The sequence below is a fragment of the Puma concolor genome, chromosome A1 (assembly GCF_028749965.1).
Source record: "Puma concolor isolate L17-30 chromosome A1, mPumCon1.1.hap2, whole genome shotgun sequence".
NCBI lineage: Eukaryota > Metazoa > Chordata > Mammalia > Carnivora > Felidae > Puma > Puma concolor.
The window spans coordinates 157642401-157668694 of NC_141667.1; the positions used below are offsets into that span (position 1 = coordinate 157642401).

Consider the following 26294-nt stretch of genomic DNA (forward strand, 5'->3'; position numbering starts at 1 on the left):
AGAGTCCCCCTTAACATTTATCCAGGGCTGGTTTAATGGTCACAAACTCCTTTAGTATTTGTTTTCCTGGCAAACTGTTTATCTCTCTTTCTATTCTGAATGACAGCCTTGCTGGATTTAATATTCTTGACTATATGTCAAGATTGAATATTAAGGAGTCCTGGGATGTCTTCCATTCAGCAAGTTGAATATATTCTGCCATTCCCTCCTGCCTGCCAAGTTTCTGTAGACATATCTGTTATGAACTTTATCTGTCTTTATTTGTATGTTAAGGACTATTTTCCCTTGCTGCTTTAAGAATTATTTCCTTGATTATGTAATTTGTGAATTGAAATATGAAATGCCTTGGCATCGGTCAGCTTTTGTTGAATTTATGGGAGTTTTCTGTGCTTTTCAGATTTTGATGTCTTCCTCCTTCCCCAGATTATGGAAGTTTTCAGATATAATTTGCTCAACTAAACCTTGTTTCCCCACATCACTTTTTTTCTCTCTTTATCTTCTGGGATTCCTGTGTCAGGAATATTATCCCATTTTAATAGTCCTCTGACTTCCCTAAGTCTACCTTTGTGTCTGTTACCTTTATTATCCTCTTCTTTTCAGTTTCATTATTTTCCATAAATGTATCTTCTGTGTCACTAATCTGTTCCTTTGCTTAATCCATCCATTATTGTTGTATTGCAGCATTCACGCTTGCATTTCAGTTATACCATTTTTAATTTCTGCCTGACTAAATTTTAGTTATTTTTTTCATCACAGTGAGGGATTTTCTAGTGCCTTCTATGTTTTTATTTTTTAAAGCCCAGCTAGAATCCTTATAATTGTTTTTTTTTTTTTTAATTCTACTTCAGACATCTTACTTATATCTGTTTGGATTAAATCTCTTGCCATCATTTCCTTCTTTTCTTTCTTTTAGGGTGAATTCCTTCATCTTGTCATTTTGGATGAAAATAATAATAAAATAAAAATTTTTAAAAAATAAAAGAAGCTAGAGCCCAGGTGTTGGTTTTTTTTTTTTTTTTTTCTGCTTGTTAAGAGACTTTTGATAGAAAAAAAAAAAATATATATATATATATATATATAAATTTGCTCTTTCTGTTTCGGGGGGGGTGGAACAGAAACAGAAACAGAAACAAAACAAAGGAACAAAGAAACAAACAAAAACAAAACAAAACAAAGGAGGCTAGATCCAGCTTCCCCTAGTGCTGAAGATTTGCAGCACTCTATGATCACTAGACTTAGTGCATAGGAGGGGATTGTGCTGCTCTTCTGGGGAGGTGCCTGCTGCTGTGATTCTCTGGTGTATTTGCCCCAGTGGATATGTGCCTGGTGGGGGGGCAGGGGGGTGAAGCTTGCTATAGTGGCTCAATTTTCCACTTGGTGGCACTGTTTAACTCACTGAGGTTCATCAATGCTGGTGGGCTATGGGTGAAAATTGCTTCACCCCACTGTCTAGTCTCTGGAGCATCAAGTTTGGGCCCTAACAATTGCCCAAACAATCACCCTTCCTGTGTCCCCGGGTTCTGTCAGATCCCCACTTTCACCCTGTCTTTGATCGAGCTATCCACATGAAGGTGCCTCAGCACTCGTGTGTTTTATCACAGGTGTGTGCGTGTTTCAAAACCACCCACTTCGGAGACCCTCACAGCTCAGATGTGCACTGATCCTCTGCAGGCGGGTCTTACTCCACTGTGGCTGGTCCCAGCATGTCACAGGAAGCAGTCACTGTGCCGTGGCAGCAACTCAGAGTTTATGATAAATCCTAACACACAGTTGGTGCCAGACTTTGCTGACATTAGCCAGCATCTTTATTCCTATACGGGTGAATGTGTAACCTCAATGGTGCCCACAGGGTCTTTTGCCTGTGGAGAGGCCTTATCACCTCTACCCAATGTACTCCAAGTGGGGCAACTGCTTTTCCCCATGCAACCCAGGGAATCCTAAGACTGTGCTGCTTGCTACTGGGGCTCTGCCCTGCTTCCTCAGGAGAGCACTGCCAGGTGTTGACCTCTGAAACTTCAGACTCTGCTTTCCACTGTTTATTTAAAAATATGGTGGTATTGAAATCCTCTCTTTTTTCCTTGTCAGTGGTTTTGAAGAACAGCTTTCCTGTGCAGTCCCTGTGTGTGTTTTCACTCTATTTTTTTCCCCCACTCTTTCTCTTTCCCTGTCTCAGCACCTGAGGCTCTTTTCTCCCACAACTCCACTCTGTAGTTTCTACCTTCCACAGGCTGTTGTGTAAATATAAGCTTTGTTCTCTAAGACTTCTGATCAATGTCTTGGGTGTTCAGAATGATTTGATATTTATCAAGCTGTTGGGAGGAAGAGATGAGCTTAGGGTCACCCTCCTCCTCTGCCATCTTAAACGTCCTACCTCAGAATAATTGTCAGAATAAATTTTATTTAAATGTTTTAACATTTTTCTCTCTTTAAGATATAATTGACATAATTTCATAATTTTAATGTGTAAAACATAATGATTTAATGTATATGTGACATATATATGTATGTATGTATATATATATATATATATATAACAAAATACATGACTACAATAAAGTTAACATATCCATTGCCTCACATTGCTATAGTTACTTCCTTTTTGAAGTGGGAACTTTTAATTTCTACTCTGTTAACAGTTCTCAACTATAAAATACAGTACTGTTAATTATAGTTACCAAGCTATACATTAGACCCCTAGAACTTACTCATCTTAAAACTACAAGTTTTACACTTTGGTCACTATTAGCCATTACTCTGCACCAAACTTCTCTGTTTCTAGGAAGTTTTTGCTATTGTTGTTGCTGTTGCTGGTGTTTGTTTGTTTGTTCATTTGTTTTAGATTGCACATTGAGATCACACTGTATTTGTCTTTCTCTGACTTACTTTACTTAGAATTGCTAAAAAAAAAAAAAAATCACCTGAGTAAACTTGAAGGTCTAATTGGGTTTATTAAACCATTCAGGAATTGAACAGCATTCCATCTGGTAAGTAAAGGGAAATTCCAAAGGGCTACAGAAATGGAAAGGTTTTTAAAAGCAGGACAAAGAATTCATAAATGGAAAAAAAGGATTATTTAAGGTGAGATCACCTTCCTTTGGAGACAAACTGGTCTTAGAGCATTATCACATCTTCCTTTTGGGGATGAAGTGGGCCCATCTGACAGATTATTGATGCTAACCAGAAAATTCATGCCTGATCAATTTCTGGGGATGGTGGAAAGTGCAATTAGGTTAGATATCAAGCCCCAGTTTGGTGACTTGGCCTAAATGATGTCATTTTGGTCCTGTGGTTTCCTTTGTGACAGTTCCCCCCTTTTTATAAGAATGTAAACAACCTGTCAAGTCAGACATTTCTGGAAGACTCTTTTGCCAATTTTATAGAAGTCTCCCCACCAATATCTATTCATAACTTGAATCATTTTAAGTGCCTTATGTTAGGTAAAGAAATGTAAAAGTTGAAAATGGGGTTTGTCAAGAAGCAAGGAAAAACCAAATGGATGTTTTGATCCCAGCTGTTTATTTAATTTACAAGCGTTGTTTATTCACCTTAATTTCTCTGCTTCCAGACTGTTGTCATGTTAAAAGGGCATCATGATGGCAAAAATCCTTCCATGAGGGGCCATTTTTTGCAGAAGCAGAATGGATTTCATTCACATGTACCACAATCTTTATAGATTCTGTTGCTGTTGCTGTTGTGTGAAACCCAGCTTGACTACATAATATTTTTTTCTAAATATTCCTTTTCCATAGAGGTTATTGCCTATAATTACATTTATTAGAATTGTTAACCTTTAGAAACCATAATTTATTTTTTTTTAATTTTTATTTCAGAGATAGAGAGAGATTGTGTGTGAGTAGGAGAGAAGAACAGAGAGAGAGAGAGAGAGACAGAGAGCGAGAGAGAAACACAAGCAGTCTCCATGCTCAGTGGGGAGCCCTATGCAGGGCTCAATCCCACCACACTGAGACCATGACCTGAGCTGAAATCAAGAGTTGTATGCTCGGCCAACTGAGCCACTCAGTCACCCCCAAGAAACCTTAATTTCTTTTTTATTAATGTTTATTTAGTTTTGAGAGAGAGAGAGAGAGACGGAGTGCAAGTTGGGGAGGGGCAGAGAGAGTGGGAGACACAATCCAAAGTAGGCTCCAGGCTCCACACAGAACCTGACACTAGGCTCAAATTCATGAACCATGAGATCATGACCTGAGCTGAATTTGGACACTTAACTGACTGAGCCACCCAAGTGCCCCAAGAAACCTTAATTTCTAATGAAAACTAATCAGTAAGCAATTGTGTATCATTTATTTTTTAGCACTCTTTAGATTTGCAGATTTATGAATAAATTTTATAACTTTTAAAAACATGGTTTTTAAAATTTTCCATTGTAGCATTGACACATCCAGGTATCTTTTAGATTCTCTGTAATAACATAGATAAACTTATGTTGCATAATCAATGATTTAATATTGTATCTTATTTAGAAATGATGTGGATATTTAATGACTACCCATTATCTAATTTAATTTAGATAATCTTTAAAGTTTAAGAGTATCAAAAAGATTTGTGAAAGCTATTTAAGTCGACATGAGTATTGTTGAAATGTTTACTTATAAAATTTTATATCATATATATGTTATTCACTTGTTCTTAATAATTATGTTTAGATGAAATAAAATAAATTTTGTAAAACATTAGACAAAGTCATACATTATCCACACTACTATTTTTTTATACAGATCTCCTAAGAGATTACATAAAATTAATTTGGCTAGTAAACTCAGGTAGAATAAAACTTTTATATTTAATGTTGATAACTCGGAAGACATGCCTGTTTTAATTAAATCATCAACCTTAAACTAGCTTTTATATTAAATATTTTCCTAGACCACATAAACTTGTAAGAAATATTTGAGTTTGTTTCTATCTTTCTAAGTATTTGAATGCCCAATTCTTTTTTTTAATTTTAAAAAAAAATCTTTATTTATTTTTGAGAGAGAGAAAGAGAGAGAGACAGAGAGAGACAGAGAAACCCGGGGAGCAACAGAGAGAGAAGGAGACACAGGATCCAAAGCAGGCTCTACACTCTGAGCTCTCAGGACACAGCCCCAAGCGGGGCTAGAACTCACGATCCATGAGTTCATGACCTGAGCTGAAGTCGGGCGCTCAACCGAGCAACCCAGGTGCCCTGAATGCCCAATTCTTATAAGCACTTGGTCTTAAACCAATTACATAGAGCTCTTTTACAAATTAATTTCAGGAATACCATCTGGAGGTATAAAGATATCCCATTATATATGTAATATATACATATATATATAATTTATATTATATATTTTATATGTATATATTATATACATGTAATATATACATATGCTATATACATATATTTATATGCATATGATATACATGTATATATACATTATATATAACTATATATACATATAATATATAAATATATATTTAAACTATGTAATATATAGAAATATATACTAAATACTATTTAAAATACTATATACATATATATGTATATTCCATATATATATGGAAAAATGCTACTTAAAATTATGTATAAATATATATAAGTATAATTTATATATATAAATTATATATATTAATACTATATATTATATATATAATATTACATATATAATAAAATCAGTATTTTTTTCCTTTTTTTTCCCTCCATCAGTCTCAGGTGATTGTGGGCTATGTTTATATATCAAAAACATGATAAGATATATTACTTTAAGGGACAGAGAAAGAGTGCAAGTTTCTCCAGAAAAGATCTTGGTTTCCTAAGGTCAATAATTTACAGGCAGTTTGAGATAGTCCAGGATAGCCTTGGGAATGGTAAAGAAACTGGTAAATTTAGAATTGTCTTAAAAGCTGCATTCTTATTTTTGAAAAGATTTGTAAGATAAAAACAGTTGATTTCAATGATTTAAATGAGATAAAAGTTGCCTACCTATTAACCTACATCATCTTCAGATTGCATATCTTCTGAGTCCATAGTTGTAATTTTAAATATTTTGGAAGCATTGAATGAATCTTTTGGGTGTAAGAGAGGGCCCCAAAGAGGGAGCAAAGTATACTACCTTCTCAAGTCTCTAAAACCACTTACAATAAGAACCAAAACAAGAAAACAAACAAAAAAATCTGCTGCCTCAGGCAAGAAGAAAGCCAAGACCAGTTAAAATGAGATAACCACTGGATAATAGTTACTCCTGGGATTTACACCTTTTGTTGTCTTGTACCACTTTTTTCAAGATCCCTTTTATAGGCTCTAGTATCCATCAGAGTTTACCCTTAGCTCTTTAAGGGAATAATGTAGCAGTTTATCAGAAAATCTCTGTTACATTAACTCTGAGAGGAGTCCTAAGGGGGCCTTCTTTTGGAGATAAATGTGGGAGTGTCTATAAGGCCAATAACATGGTGGACCTTTTTTTTTTTTTTTTTTATGTTTATGCAGTACTTTTAGCATGGAAAAAAAAAAAATCAATCCAGAATGAGTACTCAAAGGAAGAGTAACTAAGAGTTTGTCACCAGCTTGACCCCAAGACCAGATCTTTACTGCCCACCTGTTTGTACTCATAAACCTTTGTCCCACATTTTTTCTTAAGCTTATCTCTTAACTGAGGCAAGTGGAAAGTGAAACCATCCTTGGAGTGATAGTCACTATCTTGACAAGACCTACAGCCAGACCAGACCACCCAGACCAGTTTGAGCTTAAGCTTTGAATCCTGCCTATGCAGATGGACTATGAAATTACCTCTAGAATGACTTAAAACTACATTTACCTCATTATAATACTAAAATCTCCACCCAAGGTGGAGCACTGGCCTCATTTACATAACATACAATGTGTGTATAGGCATGTTTCCAATGCATGCGTAGCCTTATGCCGATCTCTACATAGGATGGCAAGGCTTCCCTATCTAAATATTCACCTTAACCCTAAATAAAATAAGTCCATTCTACCCTTACATGGGGAGTCACATCATTAGAAACTATTTCCTGTGATCTCATTTGTTGCAAGTAAACTTTTCTTTGTGTGACAACTCAACATGGTTTCTGATTCACCAAGGAGTGAACTCATGTTGTTCAGTTACAACAGTTTATTTTAGTTACTTCTTATATCTTTAATTTTTCATTAGTCTTTTCCAATGAGTTCTTCAATGAAAACATTTTGCAATTTTGAAAACTTTTGGAGTAATGTGTGCCAATTGAAACAAGTATCCCATTATGTTTAATTCAGAGACTGTTGCTTTCAAATGCACTTCTTAAGTGATATCTAATTAGAACAGTTCCCATAATGACAATTGTAATTCTAGATTACTCTTGGTAAGATTTTTGCCATTTTTACTAGATGATCTGCAACTTCTGAGACTAGTTCTCAGACATAAAATAAGTGGATGTGTCAGAAGGTAGCATGCCCAACTCTTTAGAATTTAAGTGTCCCCTTAATCAAAAATTTGGGTTTCTTGGAGCTGAACTAATACCTAAAAAGAATGTGCCTCTGGCTAAGGATTTATGCATGTTTTACAGTGTACCTTGCTTCACAGAAATTTTTTGAAGTTGGCAGGTAATCTAGTGTCAATCTAACTCATTCCATGACCAATTTATTTTATTACAGGAGTCTTCTTGAGGTGGTGAACACTCTGAAAGTCACCAAATGCATGCTAATGCCCACGGATTTTTGCAGCCTTTTGACCTGTGAGGTATCTGTTAGCAATTATCTTTACCTATACAAATCAATACAAACAAATATGTGTGCTGTAATGTATCATCAGTAAGAAATGTTAATGTGTCTTGTCCATAAGATGACCTTGAACACATCACCAATAATTCCCATGGAACTTTGGACAAAGGTAGTTGTTGGGCCAGAAATTCTCAAAGAATGGGGACTGTGGGCTGATCGAAAACAAGATGGAGAACTAACTGCAGGTACCACTAACAGTCCTCAGCATTAAAGCCAGAGATAGAGCTAAAGTGTGTTGTTTTTCACCAGGAGAATTATGGTCTGAAAGCCTAGGAGGTTGGCTCTGGGCAGACCATTCTGCCAGCTCAGTTTGGCTCTGAAAAAAATGGCCAGCTCAATTGAATTCTGGGTGAGTATGCCAGCCAATTGGGATGCAGGCAAATATGCCAGTTCAGTTGGGCTCTGTGCATAACCATCCAACCAGCTTAAACTGTTCTGCCTAGTAAAGGAAAACCAATTAGATCAGGAGCACAAATGCAAAAACAGTGGAGCTCAGCATTGAAGAGAATTTACTCACAGCTCTCACAAATAATGGGAAAGACTGTAAACTCAGAGTGTTTACAGGGAATTACACCTTGTTTCTTTTTGTATCTGAATGCTACTGGAAGTTCCCTTCAGATTGTGGTGTGACATAATCTTTAAAAAAAAAATTCAACTGAGTAAATTTGAAGATCTACTATGGTTTATTAAATTATTCAGGAATCAGGCAACATCACATCTAGCAAGAAAAGTGGAGCTTTAAAGGGCTAAGTAGAAGAAATCATTATATTAAAAAAAAGGCAAGACAAGGAAGTCATAAATAGAAAAAAAATATTTCAGGTGAGGTCACTTTCTTTTAGGGGCCTTGTTGACTTGGTCTAAATGATGCAATTTGGAGCCTATGGTTTCCTTTTAACAGAATACTTTCAATTTTAGTCCATGTTGCAAAGAGCAGAATGTTCTTCTTTATGACCAAAAGTTACTCCTTTGTATATACCAAGTTTCTTCATTCATTCATCCATAGTTTACTTAAGAATAATTTAACCACATTGATGGAATAAATAGAAGACACGAATGAATACAAATATAATTCATGTTTATTAACTAGAAAAGTTATTGCTAAAATGGTCATACTACCCAAAGTCATCTATGCATTCAATCCAATATCTATTAAAGTTACCATGAGAAGTTTTACAGATATAAAAAGGCAATCTTGAAATTTGGATGGAACCACAAAAGTCCCTGAATAGCCAAAGCAATCTTAAAAAACACAAAGCTAAACATCACACTTCTTGATATGAAAATATATTATACAATTATAATAATCAGAACAGTATGGTATTGGCATAAAAATGGACATTTAGAAGGAAGAGAAGATGGCATCTGAGTAGGAGGACCCTAGGCTACTCCTGTCTGGTGGACACAACCAGATTACTATTAAACCATTGTATAAACCTCAGAAATCAACCTGAAGACTGACAGAAGAAACTCCACAACTAAGAGGAGAAAATAGGCCACATCAAAGAAAATAGGAGGTGTGGAGATATGGTTTATGGGAGAAATGGGTCATAGTTTTTGCAGAGGGGAGGAAGCCATGGTCACAGTGAAGGCAAGAGAGAATTGAGCATATAGGGAAATGGACAAGAGAACATTTCTCCAAAGCTTTAGCTGGGAAAATTATAAAGACTGATTTTTTGTAAGTTTCTGTAACTAGTGGTGCTTAAATCCTAGAGTTTTAAAGGTCAGCAAACTTTGCTAGGATGGAGCCTGGAAAACAATGCCCTGCTTCTGGGGAGAAGACAGGCAAACAATCTGGGGGCAGACAGACTGGAAATAGAATTTGAAAAATGCCTGGGCACATGGGGGAGATTATTCACTCTTAGACCATGTCCCTGGGGGCAGCATTCACAGAGACACATCTCCAGGGATAGCACCATTTCCCTCTCTTCCCCTCATCATAAACATAGAGCCACCTGTGTGAGACAGTACAGCACCTACATTGGCTACCTAACTTGTTGACACCAAGCCCTACAACTCTTGTGCTCTGGAAGGACTGTCCTTCTTACTCATGCTTGCCTCAGTCTCAGTGAAACTGGTCTCCACCAGAAGACCCAGCACATCATATCTCTAAATCCTGGGGTTTTGAAGGTCAGTAGTCTTGGCTGGTATAGGGCCTGGATGGACTGCATTGTTTGTGGAGATAAGGCAGGAAAATAACCCACAGATAATGTGGAGACAGTGATCTGAAAAATGCCTGAAACACACAGAAGGAAGGTTATTTTCTCTTCTTAGAGTGCTTCCTTTAGAGGCAGCTTTCACTGAGATGCCTCTCCAAGGATGAAAGAGCTGCTTGGCACCATCTCCCACTGCTGATCCAGCATAAACACAGAGCAGCCTGGAGGAAACAGAATAGCACCAACATAGGCTACCTAACTTGCTTACACCCACTCCCAAACCCCTGCACTCTGACAGGACTGCCCTTCTCAGTCAACTTTGTGTCAGTCCCAGCTCAGCAGTCCCCTTCCCCAGAAAACCAGCAGAAACACCTATCCACACCACATAACCAACCAGAGAGCTCTAAGGGCTTCAGTTATTGTGGAAGTATTAACAATTGTCATTTAACAAGCAGATTAGAGCATACCTGGAGTTAAAACTCACCACATTCTAGCCAAGGACCAAACACTGCCCACTGCAGGCAAGAGATCCTCTGCAGACAACTGGCCTGAGGCATAGAGCAGCTAAAACACCACAGCAGGGTGCACACAGCACTCACCAGGAATATTTCCGGAAGCTCCAGGCCCTGCACACTATATGACATTTTCTTCATAAAGCCATTATTCTCAGGAGTAGAAAAAATAACTGGATTTTCTAACGTAGAGAAGAATGCAGACTTAGACAAAATGTCAATAGGAGGAATTCATTCCAAATTAAAGAACAATATAAGGTCATAGCCAGAGATCTAAGTGAAACAGGTATAGGTAATATGACTGATGGAGAATTTAAAGCAACAATCAGAAAGGTACACATTAGACTTGAGAAAAGAATGAGGACATCAAGGGGATCCTTACCACAGAGATAAGAGTTAAAAGTATCAGTCACAAATGAATAATCTAGTAACTGAGATTGGAAACAGGTTTGATGCACTGAACAACAGGATGGAAGAAGCTGAAGAATGGATTACTGATATAGAAGACAAAATTATAGAAAATAAGAAAGCTGATCAAAAGAGAGAAAGTATTATGGAACATAAGAATAGTCTTAGGAACTCAGTGACTCTATCAAGCATAATAACATTTGTATTTATCCACGTTCCAGAAGAAGAAGAAGAAGAGAAAAGGTGTCAGAAAATGTATTTGAAGAAACAATAGTTGAAAACTTCCCTACTCTGGGAAAAGTAACAGATATTTAAATCCAGGAGGCACAGATAATTCCCATCAAAATCAATAAGAGTAGGCCAACATGAAGACATGCTGTAATTAAATTTGCAAAATATAGTCATACACACAAAAAAATCTTCAAAGTAGCAAGACAAAAGAAGTCCTTAACTTACAAGGGAAGACCAATAAGTCTAGCTGGAGATTTCTCAACTGAAACTTGGGAAACCAGAAAGGGGTTGATATATTCAAAGTGCTGAATAGGAAGAAGCTGCAGCCAAGAATACTCTATCCAACAGAGGTGTCATTCAAAATTGAGAGTGATAATTTCCCAAACAAAAGCTAAAGGAGTTTGTAATAGTAAACCAGCCTTCCAAGAAATATTAAAGGGGAATCTTTGAGTGGAAAGGAGAGAGCAAAGTAATCAAGACAAAAAAGGTCAGAGAAAATTTACAGAAACAGCAACAACAAAAACTAATAAAATGGCACTAAATATCTATCTATCAATACTTACTTTGGGGGCACCTGCGTGGCTCAGTCGGTTAAGTATCCAACTCTGGATCTTGGCTCAGGTCATGATCTCACAGGTTGTGAGTTTGAGCTCTGTGTTCGGCTCTGCACCAACATTGCAGAGCCTGTTTGTGATTCTGCCTCTCCCTCTCTCTGCCCCTCTCCCGCTTATGCTTTCTCTCTCTCAAAATAAATAAACTTAAAAAAATACTTTGAATGTAAATGGTCTAAATGCTCCAATCAAAAGCTATCGGCTGTCAATTGTGTCTGGGTGGCTCAGTTGGTTAAGTAAGCATCTGACTTCAGCGCAGGTCATAATCTTGCAGTCCATGACTTTGAGCCCCACACTGGGCTCTGTACTAGTGGTTCAGAGCCTGCTTGGATTCTCTCTCTCTCTGTCTCTCTGTCTCTCTCTGCTCCTTCCCTTGTGCGCTCTCTTAAAAAAAGTTGTAGGTTGTCAGAATGGATAAAAAGCAATATCCATCCATATGCTGCCTACAAGATTCATTTTAGATCTAAAGGCACCAGCAGGTTAAAGAGAGAGAACAGAGAAATATTTACCATGCAAATGAACATCAAAAGAAAGATGAATTACCAATACTTATATCAAAGTAGACTTTAAACAAAAACTGTAGGAAGAGATGAACTAGATCATTGTATCATCACGAAGGGGACTGTACAACAAGAATATCTAACAATTCTAAATATTTATGCATTCAGCATGGGAACTCAAAAATAGATAAAACAATTAATAATGTATATATAAAAATTCATTGATAATACAATAATAATAGGGGGCTTTAACATCCCACTGACATCAATGGACAGATCATCTAATCTAAGCAGAATATAAACAATGGTTTTGAATGACACACTGGACCAGATAGACTTAACGGATATATTCAGAACATTACATCCTAAAACAGCAAAATATACATTCTTTTCAAGTATACATGGGATATTTTTCAGAAGAAATCACATATTAGGTAACAAATCAGGCCTCAACAAATGCAAAAAGATTGAAATCATACCAAGCATATTTTCTGACTACAATGCCATGAAACTTGAAGTCAACTACAAGAAAAAAAAAAATTGGAAAGGCCACATATACATGTAGGTAAAACAACATGGTGCTACACAATAAATAGGTCCACCAAGAAATCAAAGAAGAAATAAAAAAAACACATGGGAACAAATGAAAATGAAAACACATTGGTACAAATCTTTTGGAATGCAACAAAGCAGTCCTAAGAGAGAAATATATAGCAATACAAGCCTACCTTAAGAAGCAAGTAAAATCTTAAATTACTAACCTAACCTTTTACCTCAAGGATCTAGAAAAAGAACAACCAATGAAACCTAAAGTCAGGTGAAGAAACAACATAATAAAGAATAGAACAGAAATAAAATGTATAGAAACTAACCACACACACACACACACAACCCAGTAGTATAGATCAATGAAACCAGGAATTGGCTCTTTGGAAAAATAAAATAATAATAAAATAAAATAAAATAAAATAAAATAAAATAAAATAGATAACCCCCAGCCATATTTATCAAAACTAAAAGAGAGAGGGGCACCTGGGTGGCTCAGTCAGTTGAGTGTCCGACTTCAGCTCAGGTCATGATCTCGTGGTCTGTGAGTTCGAGCCCTGCGTCGGGTTCTGTGCTGACCGCTCAGAGCCTGGAGCCTGTTTCAGATTTTGTGTCTCCCTCTCTCTCTGACCCTTCCCCGTTCATGCTCTGTCTCTCTCTGTCTCAGAAAAAAAATAATAAACGTAAAAAAAAAAAAAAAAAACTAAAAGAGAGAGGTGCAAACAAACAAAACCACAAGTTAGACAGCAGAAATAACAACCAACACCACAGAAAAACAATTATAAGAGAATATTATGAAAAACTATATGTGAAAAAATGACCAAACTGGGAGAAAGGGATATACCCCTAGAAACATATAAAGTTTTAAAACTGAAACAGGAAGAAATAGAAAACTCGAATAGACTGATAACCAGCAAAGGAGTTGAACCAGTAATAAAAAACGTCCCAGAAACAAAAGTCCAGAGCCATATAGATTTACAGATGTACTGTACCAAATATCTAAAGTAAAGTTAATATCTATTCTTCTCAAAATGTTCCAAAAAATACAAAAGGAATAAAATTTTCCAAATTCATTCTATGAGGCCACCATTATCTTGATACCAAAACCAGATAAAGACTCCACTAAACAAGAGAATTACAGGATAATACACCTGATGAACATGGATGCAAAAGTTTTCAATAAAATACTAGCATATTGAATCCAACATTACCTTAAAATAATAATTTACCACGATCAGATGGGATTAATTCCTGGGTTGCCAGTGTGGTTCAATATTCAAAAATCAATGTGATACACCACCTGGATAAAATAAAGGCTATGGATCCTATGATCTTTTCAGTAGGTGCAGAAAAACTGTTGACACATACATCTATACATGGTAAAAACCCTCAATAAAGTAGGTTTAGAGGGAACATATCTCAACATAATAAAGATCATATACAAAAACCCACAGCTAATATCCTCTTCAGGAGGGAAAAACTCAAAAATTTTCCTCTATCATTAGGAGCAAGACAGGGATGTCCACTCTCACCACTGTGATTTAACATAGTACTGGAAGTCCTAACCTCAGCAATCAGACAACAAAAAGAAATATAAGACATCCAAATGGACAATGAAAAAGTAAAACTTTCACCACATGCAGAGGGCATGATACTATATATAGAAAACACAAAAGACTCCCCTGAAATTTGCTAGAACTAATACTCAAATTCAGTAAATTTGCAATATATAAAATCAATATACTGTTGCACTTCTATATACCAATAATGATGTAGCAGAAAAAGAAATTAATTTAGAAATTCTATTTACAATCGCACCAAAAACAATATGATACTTAGTTATAAACCTAACCAAAGAGGTGAAAGACCTGTACTCTGAAAACTATAAAACACTGATGAAAGATATTGAAGATAACACAAAGAAATGGTAAAACTTTCTATGCTCATGGAAAAAAATATTGTTTACTACTCAAAGCAGTCTACACATTTAATGCAATTTCTATTATAATATCAACAGTATTTTTCACAGAGCTGAGCACAAACAATCCTAAAATTTGTATGGAATCACAGTAGACCCCAAATAGCCAATGAAACCTTGAAAAAGAACAGCAGAGCTAGAGGTTTCACAAATTCTAGACTTCAAGATACATTACAATGTCTTGAAGTGTTCAAGACAGTGTAGTAGTGGAATAAACATAGACATATAGATCAATGGAACAGAATAGAAAATCCAGAAATGAACTCACAACTATATGGATAATTAATCTTTGACAAAGAAGAAAGTGTATTCAATAATAAAAAGATAGCCTCTTCAAAAAATGGTGCTGTGGAAACTGGACAGCAACATGCAAAAGAATAAAACAGGACCACTTTATTATACCATGCACAAAAATAAAGGAGAAAAAAAAAAGAAAGAAATGGAGGAAAACCAGGAAACAGAGTCTCCAGTGTAGAGAACAAATTGATGGATACCAAAAGGATGTGGTGGGGGGGCATGGGTAAAATAGGTGATGGGGATTTAGGAAGGCACTTGTTGTGATCAGCACTGGATTCTGCATGGAAGTTTTGAACCCCTATATTGTACACCTGAAGCTAATATTACACTGTATGTTAACTAACTGGAATTTAAATAAAAACTTTAAAAATAGATATATACACCATTGGAATATAATGGAGAGGCTAGTAATAAAACCATACATAGGAAAGAGTATCCAATAGGAAAAAAAAAGACAGTCTCTGTAGCAAATGGTGCTGGGAGAACTGGACAGCAACATGCAAAAGAATGAAGCTGGACCACTTTCTTAAACCATACACAAAATTAAACTCAGAATGGACGAATGACCTAAATGTGAGAAAGGAAACTATCAAAACCCTACAGGAGAAAACAGGCAACAACCTCTTTGACCTCAGCTGCAGCAATTTCTTGCTTGACACATCTCCAAAGACAAGGGAAATAAAAGCAAAAATGAACTATTGGGACATCATCAAGATAAAAAACAAACACAAAACAAAACAAACAAACAAAAAACCTCAAAAACCTTCTGCACTGCAAAGGAAACAGTCAGCAAAACTAAAAGGCAACCAACGGAATGGGAAAATATTTTTTCAAATGACATATTGGATTTGGGGCACCTGGATGGCTCAGTTGGTTGAGTGTCTGACTTCGGCTCAGGTCATGATCTCCCGATTTGTGGGTTCGAGCCCTGTGTCAGGCTCTGTTCTGAAAGCTCAGGGCCTGGATCCTGCTTCAGATTCTGTGTCTCCCACTCTCTCTGCCCTTGTCCCCCATTCACACTCTGTCTCTCTCTCCTTCAGAAATAAATAAACATTAAAAAATTTTTTAAAGGGTTAGTATACAAAATCTATAAAGAATTTAGCAAACCCAACACCTGAAAAACAAATAATCTAGTGAATAAATGGGCAAAAGACATGAATAGATTATTTTCTAAAGAAGACATCTAGATGGCTAACAGACACATGAAAAGATGCTCAACATTCATTGTCAGGGAAATATAAATCAAAACCACATTGAGATATTGCCTCACACCAGTCAGAGTAGCTAAAGTGAACAACTCAGTAAACAACAGATGCCGGCAAGGATGTGGAGAAACAGGAACCCTCTTGCACTGTTGGTAGGAATGTAAACTGGTGCAGCCACTCTGGATAACAGTGTGGAGGTTCCTCCAAAAATTAAAAATGGAACTACCCTATGACCCAGCAATAGTACTACTAGGAATTTATCCAAAAGATATAGGAGTGCTGATTCATAGGAGTACATGTACTCCAATGTTTATAGCAGCACTTTCAATAATAGCCAAATTATGAAAAGAAGCTAAATGTCCATAAAAGGATGAATGGGTAAAGAAGATGTGGTTTATATATACAATGGAATACTACTTGGCATTGAGAAGGAATAAAAGAATGCCATTTGCAGCAATGTAGATGGAATTGGAGGGCATTATACGGTAAGTGAAATAAGTCAGTCAGAGAAAGACAGATATAATATGTTTTTACTCATATGTGGATCTTGAGAAACTTAACCGAAGGACATGGGAGTAGGGAAGGGGAAATAGTTACAAACAGTGAGGGAAGGAGGCAAACCTCAAGAGACTCTTAAATACAGAGAACAAACTGAGGGTGAATGGGGGGAGGGGAAAATAGGTGATGGGCATTGAAGAGGGCACTTGTTGGGATGAGCACTGGGTCTTGTATGTAAGTGATGAATCACAGGAATCTACCCCCAAAACCAAGAGCACACTGTACACAATATGTGTTAGCCAACTTGACAATCACATATTAAAAAATAAAATTAAATACAACAATATATATATGGTCACCTAATATTTGAAAAGGTAACCAAGGATATTAACTGAGAAAGGATAATCTGTTTAATAAATTATGTTGCGTAAAGTATATGCCAAAATAATGCAAAATAATAACATTTTACCCCTATTTTATACCTCTACCACAAATTAACTTGAAATGGCTTTAAGACTTAAATGTAATACCTGGAACTTTAAAAGTGTTGGAAGAAAATATAGAGCAAAAGCTCTTTGACATAGGTCTTGTCAATTATTTAAGGGCATGACAAGAAAAGCACAAACAACAAAAATAAAAATTAGAAAGTAGGACTACAAAAAACTAAAAAGCTTCTCCACAACAAAAGAAAGAAATCAACAAAATGAAAAGATGACTACATAACTGGAGAAAATATTTCCACTATGGAAGACAGTATGGAAGTCCTTCAAAAAAATAATAATCGAACTCATATGATCCAATAATCCCACTTCTTGGTATGTATCCAAGGAAATGTAAGCAAGATCTCAAAGAGTTATCTGAACTCCCATGTTTATTGCAGCATATTCACAATAACTAGTATGTTAAAAAAAAAAAAAAGCTAGGTATCTATCAACAGATGAATGTATAAAGAATATATGAGATTTAGATATAGAGACAGTAGATATAGATTGTAGATATATAATCTATATCTATGTATATAAATAGAAACAGATTTAGATATATGTATAGACTTACATATATGTAATAGAGTATTATTCATGTGAGAAAGAAGAAATCCTGGCAATTGCAGCAACTTGGAGCTATTATGCTTACTGTAGTAAGTCAGAGAGAGAAAGACAAATACTGTGTAATATCACTTGTACGTGGAATCTTATTTTTTAATGTTTATTTATTTTTGAGAGAGAGACAGAATATATATGAGTGGGGGAGGGACAGAGAGAGAGGGAGACAGAATCTGAAGCACGCTCCAGGCTCTGAGCTGTCAGCACAGAGTCTGACATGGGGCTGGAACCCACAAACCATGAGATCATGACCCGAACTAAGTCAGATGCTTAACCAATTGAGCCACCCAGGCACCCCGTATGTAGAATCTTAAAAAGCCAAACTCAGAAACAGAGTACAGTGATGGCTACCAGGGATTGGAGGTGAGGGAAGTGGGAAAGGTTTGGTCAAAGCACACAAATTTCCAGTTAGATGAATACATTCTGAAGTTAATAACAGCCTTGTGATTTTGGATTATAGGAATGTAAATCTGTTAAAAGGGTAGATCTTATTCTCACCACAAAAAAATTGTCACATAATTGTAATTATTCGATGTGATGAAGGTGTGTTTTACAATATAAATATGTATCAAATCAGCATGTTATCTACTTTAACCTTATACATTTTAATATGGTAACTATAGGTTACAATATTGCATTGTATACTTGAAAGTTGCTATGAAAGTACAGAGTTAATGTTCTCACTGTAACAACAACAAAATGGCAATTATGTGAAATGAGTGATATGTTTACTAATTTTATTGTAGTAAAGAATTTTGCAGTATATACCCATATCAAATTATCTCATACATTTTAAACTCAGGCAATGTTATATGTCAATTATGTCTCAATAAAACTGGAAGTTTTTTTAAAAATTTGAGTATAGCTGACATACAATGTTACATTAATTTTAGGGATACAACTTAGTGATTTGACAAGTTTATACATTATGCTATGTCCCCCACAAATATAGCTACCATCTATTCCATTACATCACTATTACAGTATCACTGACTATATTCTTTATGTTCTGCTTTTTAATCTTTTGACTTACTCATTTCAATTGGAAATGTTTTGTTAAAAATTAAAAAAGAAAGTGCCTGGGTTGCTCAGTCAGTTAAGCATTTGAGTTTGGCTCAGGTCATGATCTCACTGTGAGTTTGAGCCCCACTTTGGGGCCTGTGTTGACAGCTTAGAGCCTGGAGATGCTTCAGATTCTGTGTTTTCTTCTCTCTCTGCTCCTCTCCCCGCCCCCCCCCTTATGTTTTAAAACATAAGATATATTTAGATAAGATACCGTATCTAAAGATATAAGATAACACAAGATATAAGATATATTTATCTTATGTTTTAAAACATAAGATATATTTTTTAAAAATTCAAAAAATTGGAAAATTTTGATTAAAAAAAAGTAACATTAAAATAACATAGGGGCACCTGTGTGGCTCAGTTAAGCATCTGACTTCAGCTCAAGCCATGATCTCCCAGTTCCAGAGTTTGAGCTCCACTTGAGGCTCTGTGCTGACAGCTCAGAGCCTGGAGCCTGCTTCAGATTCTGTGTCTCCCTCTCTCTCTGCTCCTCCCCTGCTTGTGCTCTGTTTCTCTCTCTCTCTCTCTCTCTCTCTCTCTCTCTATATATATATATATATGTATATATATGTATATATATAAAATAAACATTAAAATTTTTTAAAATATTGTAGATTCCATGTGAATAACAGCAGAAAGTATACAATCAGCAATCCAATGAAGACGGTCAAGATAAAAAAAAACAAAAAAACAAAACAAAACAAAACAAAAACAAACAAAAACAAAACATTAAGGAGATCAGGGGCCCCTGGGTGGTTCAGTCAGTTAAGCATCAGACTTCAGTTTGGGTCATCTCACAGTTTGTGAGTTCCGAGACCCACATCAGGCCCCGTGCTGACAGCTCGGAGCCTGGAGCCTGCTTGAGATTCTGTGTTTCCCTCTCTCTCTGCCCGTCCCCCGCTCACTCTGTCTCTCTCTCTCTCCCTCAACAATGAATAATCATTAAAAAAAAAAAAATCTTTTAAAAAAACGTGAAAGAGGGGCGCCTGGGTGGCGCAGTCGGTTGAGCGTCCGACTTCAGCCAGGTCACGATCTCGCGGTCCGTGAGTTCGAGCCCCGCGTCAGGCTCTGGGCTGATGGCTCAGAGCCTGGAGCCTGTTTCCGATTCTGTGTCTCCCTCTCTCTCTGCCCCTCCCCCGTTCATGCTCTGTCTCTCTCTGTCCCAAAAATAAATAAAAAACGTTGAAAAAAAAAAATTTTAAAAAAACGTGAAAGAGACCACCTCAATTTTAGGTTCTTTTTTTTAAACTTTTTTTAAATATTTATTTTTGAGAGAAAGAGAGAGAGAGACAGAGGCAGAGATAGAGACAGAGTGTGAGGGGGGAGGGACACAGAGAGAGGGAGACACAGAATCTGAAGCAGGCTCCAGGCTCTGAGCTGTCAGCATAGAGCCTGATGCGGGGGTCAAGCCCACAAACCATGAGATCATGACCTGAACCAAAGTCAGATGCTTGACTGAGCCACCCAGGCACCCTCAATTTTATTTTCAACAATAGTACTAATTAATGGTATTATATTTGAAAAATTAATTGAACTATGAATTTTAGATTCTATATTAGTAAAACTTAAAAAGAAAAATATATATTCCAAATATTTTCCTTGAACTTAAAATTTATATGTAAGTGTAAATATATATACATATATATACATATTTATATATATATAAATATATATATTTATATATATAAATATATATATTTATATATATAATATATATATTTATATATAAATGTATATATATTTTATATATATAAAATATATATACATTTATATATATATTATATTTACACTTATATATATATACATTTATATATATTATATTTACACTTATATATATACACACACTTATATATATATACACTTACTTATATATATATACATATATATATTTACACTTACATGAAATATTTATTTTCTAAAATTAAAAGGCTACATGAAAACTATCTCATATATGTCATAGCTGAGGATTCATTAGTGATGTGATTTTTGAGTAGTATTAGAGGTCTTTAAGATTTTGATATGTATTGACATTAACATTAGAAGACTTAAAAAAGAAAAAAAGTATCAGGTTAGCGCAACCGGGATATCTATTAGCTTTTTTTTTTTTTTTTTTTTTTTTTTTTTTAGCTGTTATAATTGCATTCTTCTTTATAGTCTCAGAAGGGATTTATTGAAAGGAAATCATCCACCTGCTTAATGGGCATAGTAAAGATCTCCTACCTCTCTCTGTACACTTAACCTGGTCACACTCCATTAGTCCATCTGCATGAGACCGGCTATATCATCTGATGGTGGATTCAACCAGACAAACAGATCTACAAGTGCAAAAAGGGTGATTATTTTCTAGCTATCTTGATTTGTTCCTCTGTTTCTGATATTTTCCACTGGTTGCTGAAAAAATGTCCTAAATCTTTTTTTATCTATTTGTAAGTAGAAAAAAAAAATGTACTTTTCTCTTGAATATTTTTGTATAGCACATTTAAAAAAAATGGGTTTTTGCTTTCCAATTACTTGTGGCCAGAAGAAGATACAGTTTTGCTATATGATTGGATAATGCATTTTTTTTTCCTGAGACTGAGATTCTACAGAGGAGCTACTGATTTTACTTTGAGCGGGCACCATTTCTGGGTTAGAAACTAGTAGAAAGAAATATCTCAACCATATTTATATTTTCTAATGAAACTGACAATGGGTGCCCTAATACCCAAGTTATCTATACTATGGAAAGACTATGTCCTCCCAAAATCTGAGGCATAGTTACAACCTGTGGGCTCAAATTGGTCTGAGACATTAGTTTTCACTCAGTGTAGTTATGTGGTGTTAAGCAGATCCTCAAAATCTGAATTCTTTAATGTGTAAAAGGAGAAAATAAGATGAATATGTACTTCATAGGGACTTGGGAAAGATAAAATATAATAAAGCATTAGAACAATTTCTAGGATGCTGTGAGCTTCAAATAAAGGTTTGATATTAATCCACCACCACTGTCAATAATTTTCTGTGTTAATATATACTAAGTTGTTTACATTAAACTTAAGGAATTATATTAGAGAAGAGTAACAATGAACAGAGGGGCCAGTTGCCATGCACGGTACAGACCGTGTTCCCTTGTGTGTCTGGTATCCCAGGTGGGCTGTTCAGTGACCCACAGTACAAAAGTGCAGCAGAAATTTCCCAGTGACCCCCTCTCCCTGGTACCCTTCTGGTCTCCCTCCATTCACCCAGCAAGCAGCTTCAAGTTCTTCACATTTGTTGCTCCCTATGCTGGTCCTCACTTTATTTTGATCACAAATATAGACTTTGTCAGCAGGTGTGTTTTGTAGTTTATCAGACTGTTGTTTTTATTTTTCAGAGTGCTCAGATATCATCTATCAGTGAGGGTGGGATATCATAGGAAGACTATATTTTTTGATGCTATGTGTCAAAATTTTGTTGTATATTTTTATTAAGAAAACAAAATCATTTTCCGTGTTCTCAACTGCTTTAACATCTTATTTTTAATTAGCTTTAGAATTATTACACAACTATAAAATTCATTTGAAACTTTGAAATACTTCCTGAAATATCCAGATATCATAACTGCCTCTAAACACTTCCCAGAAAGAGGAGCCAATATTTCCTTCCTCTTTGAAAGGATTTTGAACTTTGACACTTAATATGTCAGAAATTAAAAAGTTGTATAGATTTAAATTTAATAAGAGAAAGTGTAAAAGAAGGTAATACTTATTCTCTTAATAAAGGTCAGATGTATTTTGTGTTCATTGTTTTACTTATTTTATAGCTTTTTTAGGATTCTGTTGTAAATCACATTTCTATTTTAGTTTCTGAACAGACTGACTATGACCTCCATTAATTTTAGCTAAGTTTAATGTTTTTCATTCATCCTCAGTGTCTGATAGAGAGGCTGGCTATGAACAGCAAGATAGGAGAAGAAACAGTAAATTGAAGTCAGAAATATCTTAGTGTTGTTCAGTTTTCCTCTCTGCATGTCAGTTTCATGAACAATTAATTGCTTTGTGCATTAAAGCAGGTAACATTTGGGAAAAAAAGTAAAGTCCTCTCTGAAAAATGGCAATGCCCCTCTAAATCCTATTTCTTGTCCTCTGAAATTTAAAGCAAATGGTAGAAACTTTAAGGAGATGAATTTCAACTTGGAAAAACATGTACTAGATACAAATTGGATGGATTTTTACATAAAACTCTGCTTAATCAGGGTTAAGAAAGAAATATATACATATTTTCATTTTTTAAAGTTCTTTTATTTATTTATTTTTTTAATTTTTTTTTCAACGTTTATTTATTTTTGGGACAGAGAGAGACAGAGCATGAACGGGGGAGGGGCAGAGAGAGAGGGAGACACAGAATCGGAAACAGGCTCCAGGCTCTGAGCCATCAGCCCAGACCCCGAGCCTCTGAGCCATCAGCCCAGAGCCCGACGCGGGGCTCGAACCCACGGACCGCGAGATCGTGACCTGGCTGAAGTCGGACGCTTAACCGACTGCGCCACCCAGGCGCCCCAAGTTCTTTTATTTACTTTGAGAGAGAGAAGCAGAGAGAGAGGGAGAGAGAAAATCTCGAGCAGGCTTCGTGCTGATAGTGTGGAGCCCAATGCAGGACTCAATCTGATGAACTGTGAGATCATGACCTGAGTTGAAATCAAGATTCAGACACTTAACTGACCAAGCCACCCAGGAGCCCCTATATATTATTTAAAGTTTATATATTTATATAAAATAATTATATGCATACATAATAAGAATGTGTATAATACATATATGCATATATACACACACTAGTTGTCTAGGACTAAAAAGATGATCAAATCAAATTCTTAAATGCATAGATAGTTATTAAACTGGTGAACTGACAAAATGGATCTTATATTATCAAATGATAATGTACCACCCATCTCCTACATAGATTCTGCATAATTACTACTATAGTTAATCATTTAAACTAACACTATATACTATATGCTTATTCATCTGTAACTAGTAATATTCTAAGCACTTCATCATTTACTCTTAACTATACATAAGGCAAGACATTATACTTATCATCTTTTTCTGTATGTAGAGCAGATGGAGCAATAGGGTGTAGAGGATAAGCTGGACCCACAACCACAGTCTGGCCTCAGAGTCTGTATTCCAAAATGATGTCCCTAGGCTATCTAAGGGATTGGTATATTGGTGATGACCATGGCCTGTTTTGGAGGATTTGTGGCTTACTCCATATAATACAGTGCCTCACAGTGTGATTCATTCTTATAGGAAAAAGGGGGTTCAAACATTTCATATAAATTTTTCCCCAAATTGTGTCATGGTTACTTTTTAGATTGTTCTCTTTTAGGGGGGCATACTATTGACTTATAATATTCTATCAGTTTCAGTTGTATAATGCAATGATTTGATATGTCTATGCTCTGCAAAATGTTAAAATTTTCTTATACAGAATACACCTTGGAGAGTATTCAAGATCTCAGTTGGATCTTTAGACAAGAGAGGTTAATGAAATTCTGAGATCTACAACAAAAATTCTAGAAGAGTGATTATATATATATATATATATATATATATTCTAGAAGAGTGAGATAGATAGATATATATATATATTCATCTTTCATATTTGGTGTTGTTTAGGGCAATAGCTAAACAAATTTACATGGCTACTGGTAAAGGAGACTGTATCAAAAAGTAAGCTCATGACTTTGAACAATGCAACCTCACTATATGTTACAAATTCTCTTTACTCATATTTGTGTATTATTAGTTTTCTGGTATATTTATGGAATTACAGGTAATTTTAATCTATAAATCTATAGGACCATGGAATTTCTTTCTGTCAACATAATCATTTTTTTCCTCTCTCTCTTTCTCTCTCCTACTAAACATTCATTTAAGTGTGTGGTGTCCCATGAGTGATTCATTAATCCTAAAGGTTTCCTATGTTGTCCAACTGAAATCTCATGGAGAAAACCAACTGGGTGGCTAACTACACTGCGAGGTCAGATTTCATCCTGGTGGGAATCTTCAGTGAATCCAAACACCCAGCTCTCCTTTGTTTGGTGATTTTTGTGGCCTTCCTGATGGCCTTGACTGGAAACACCATCCTGATCCTACTGATACATTCTGATGCCTACCTCCACACCCCCATGTACTTTTTCATCAGCCAGCTGTCTCTCATGGACATAATGTACATTTCTGTTACTGTGCCGAAGATGCTCATGGACCAAGTCATGGGTATGAACAAGATCTCAACCACAGAATGTGGGATACAGATGTTTCTCTATGTGACACTAGCAGGTTCAGAATTTTTTCTTCTAGCCTCTATGGCCTATGACCGCTATGTAGCCATCTGCCATCCCCTCTGTTACCCAGTCCTCATGAACCCTAGGGTGTTTCTCCTTCTAGCATCTGGCTGCTGGTTCCTGGGTTCAGTGGATGGCTTCTTGTTCACTCCCATCACCATGACCTTCCCCTTCTGCAGATCTCGGGAGATCCATCATTTCTTCTGTGAAGTCCCAGCAGTGTTGAAACTCTCTTGTTCAGACACTTCCATCTATGAGATTTTCATGTACTTGTGCTGTGTCCTCATGCTTCTCATTCCTGTGACAGTCATTTCAGGATCCTACTACTTTATCCTCATCACCATCCATAGGATGAACTCAGCAGAAGGCCAAAAGAAGGCCTTTGCCACTTGTTCTTCCCACATGACTGTGGTCATCCTCTTCTATGGGGCTGCCATTTATACTTACATGCTTCCCAAGTCCTATCATACACCTGAGAAGGACATGATGGTATCTGTCTTTTACACAATACTCACTCCTGTGCTCAACCCTTTGATCTATAGTCTAAGAAATAAGGATGTTGTGGGGGCTCTGAAGAAAATGTGGAATGTGGAACGTGTCTTTCACGAAACTTAAAAGTAGAAAACCTTGACATTATTGTTTTTCCTTCTCTTTACACATTGTAAGTTCAGAAATTTATGTCAACTTTATTTCTTAGAATTTTACACCATGGTGTCTTATCTCACTTTTACCTTTTTTTGAAGAATTGCCTGCCTGTACTATAAAACTCTTAAATTTTCTAATTCTTCTCCTTTCAAAATATATTATATAATTATCTTATATTGATGTTATATTTACTGAAGTTGTTGAATTGTATTTACTGAACTACATCCCGACTCTGTAGAAGAACTTACATATTCTTTTTTTTTTTTTTTTAATTTTTTTTTTCAACGTTTATTTTTGGGACAGAATGAGACAGAGCATGAATGGGGGAGGGGCAGAGAGAGAGGGGGACACATAATCGGAAACAGGCTCCAGGCTCTGAGCCATCAGCCCAGAGCCTGACGCGGGGCTCGAACTCACGGACCACGAGATCGTGACCTGGCTGAAGTCGGACGTTTAACCGGCTGCGCCACCCA

At 36.0% G+C, this 26294-nt stretch overlaps 1 protein-coding gene across 1 annotated transcript; it reads left to right on the top strand.

The window, feature by feature from the left end:
• Window positions 1–24834: 24834 nt before the first annotated feature.
• On the top strand, window positions 24835–25791 carry LOC112856896 (olfactory receptor 2T29-like). The gene has a single exon (XM_025920197.2). It carries the CDS (start codon window positions 24835–24837, stop codon window positions 25789–25791), a length of 957 nt encoding a protein of 318 aa, XP_025775982.1.
• Window positions 25792–26294: the final 503 nt, after the last annotated feature.

What these genes read in the sequence shown, in the direction of transcription:
- LOC112856896 (XM_025920197.2), top strand. Translation starts at nt 24,835, where the DNA reads ATGGAGAAAACCAACTGGGTGGCTAACTACACTGCGAGGTCAGATTTC.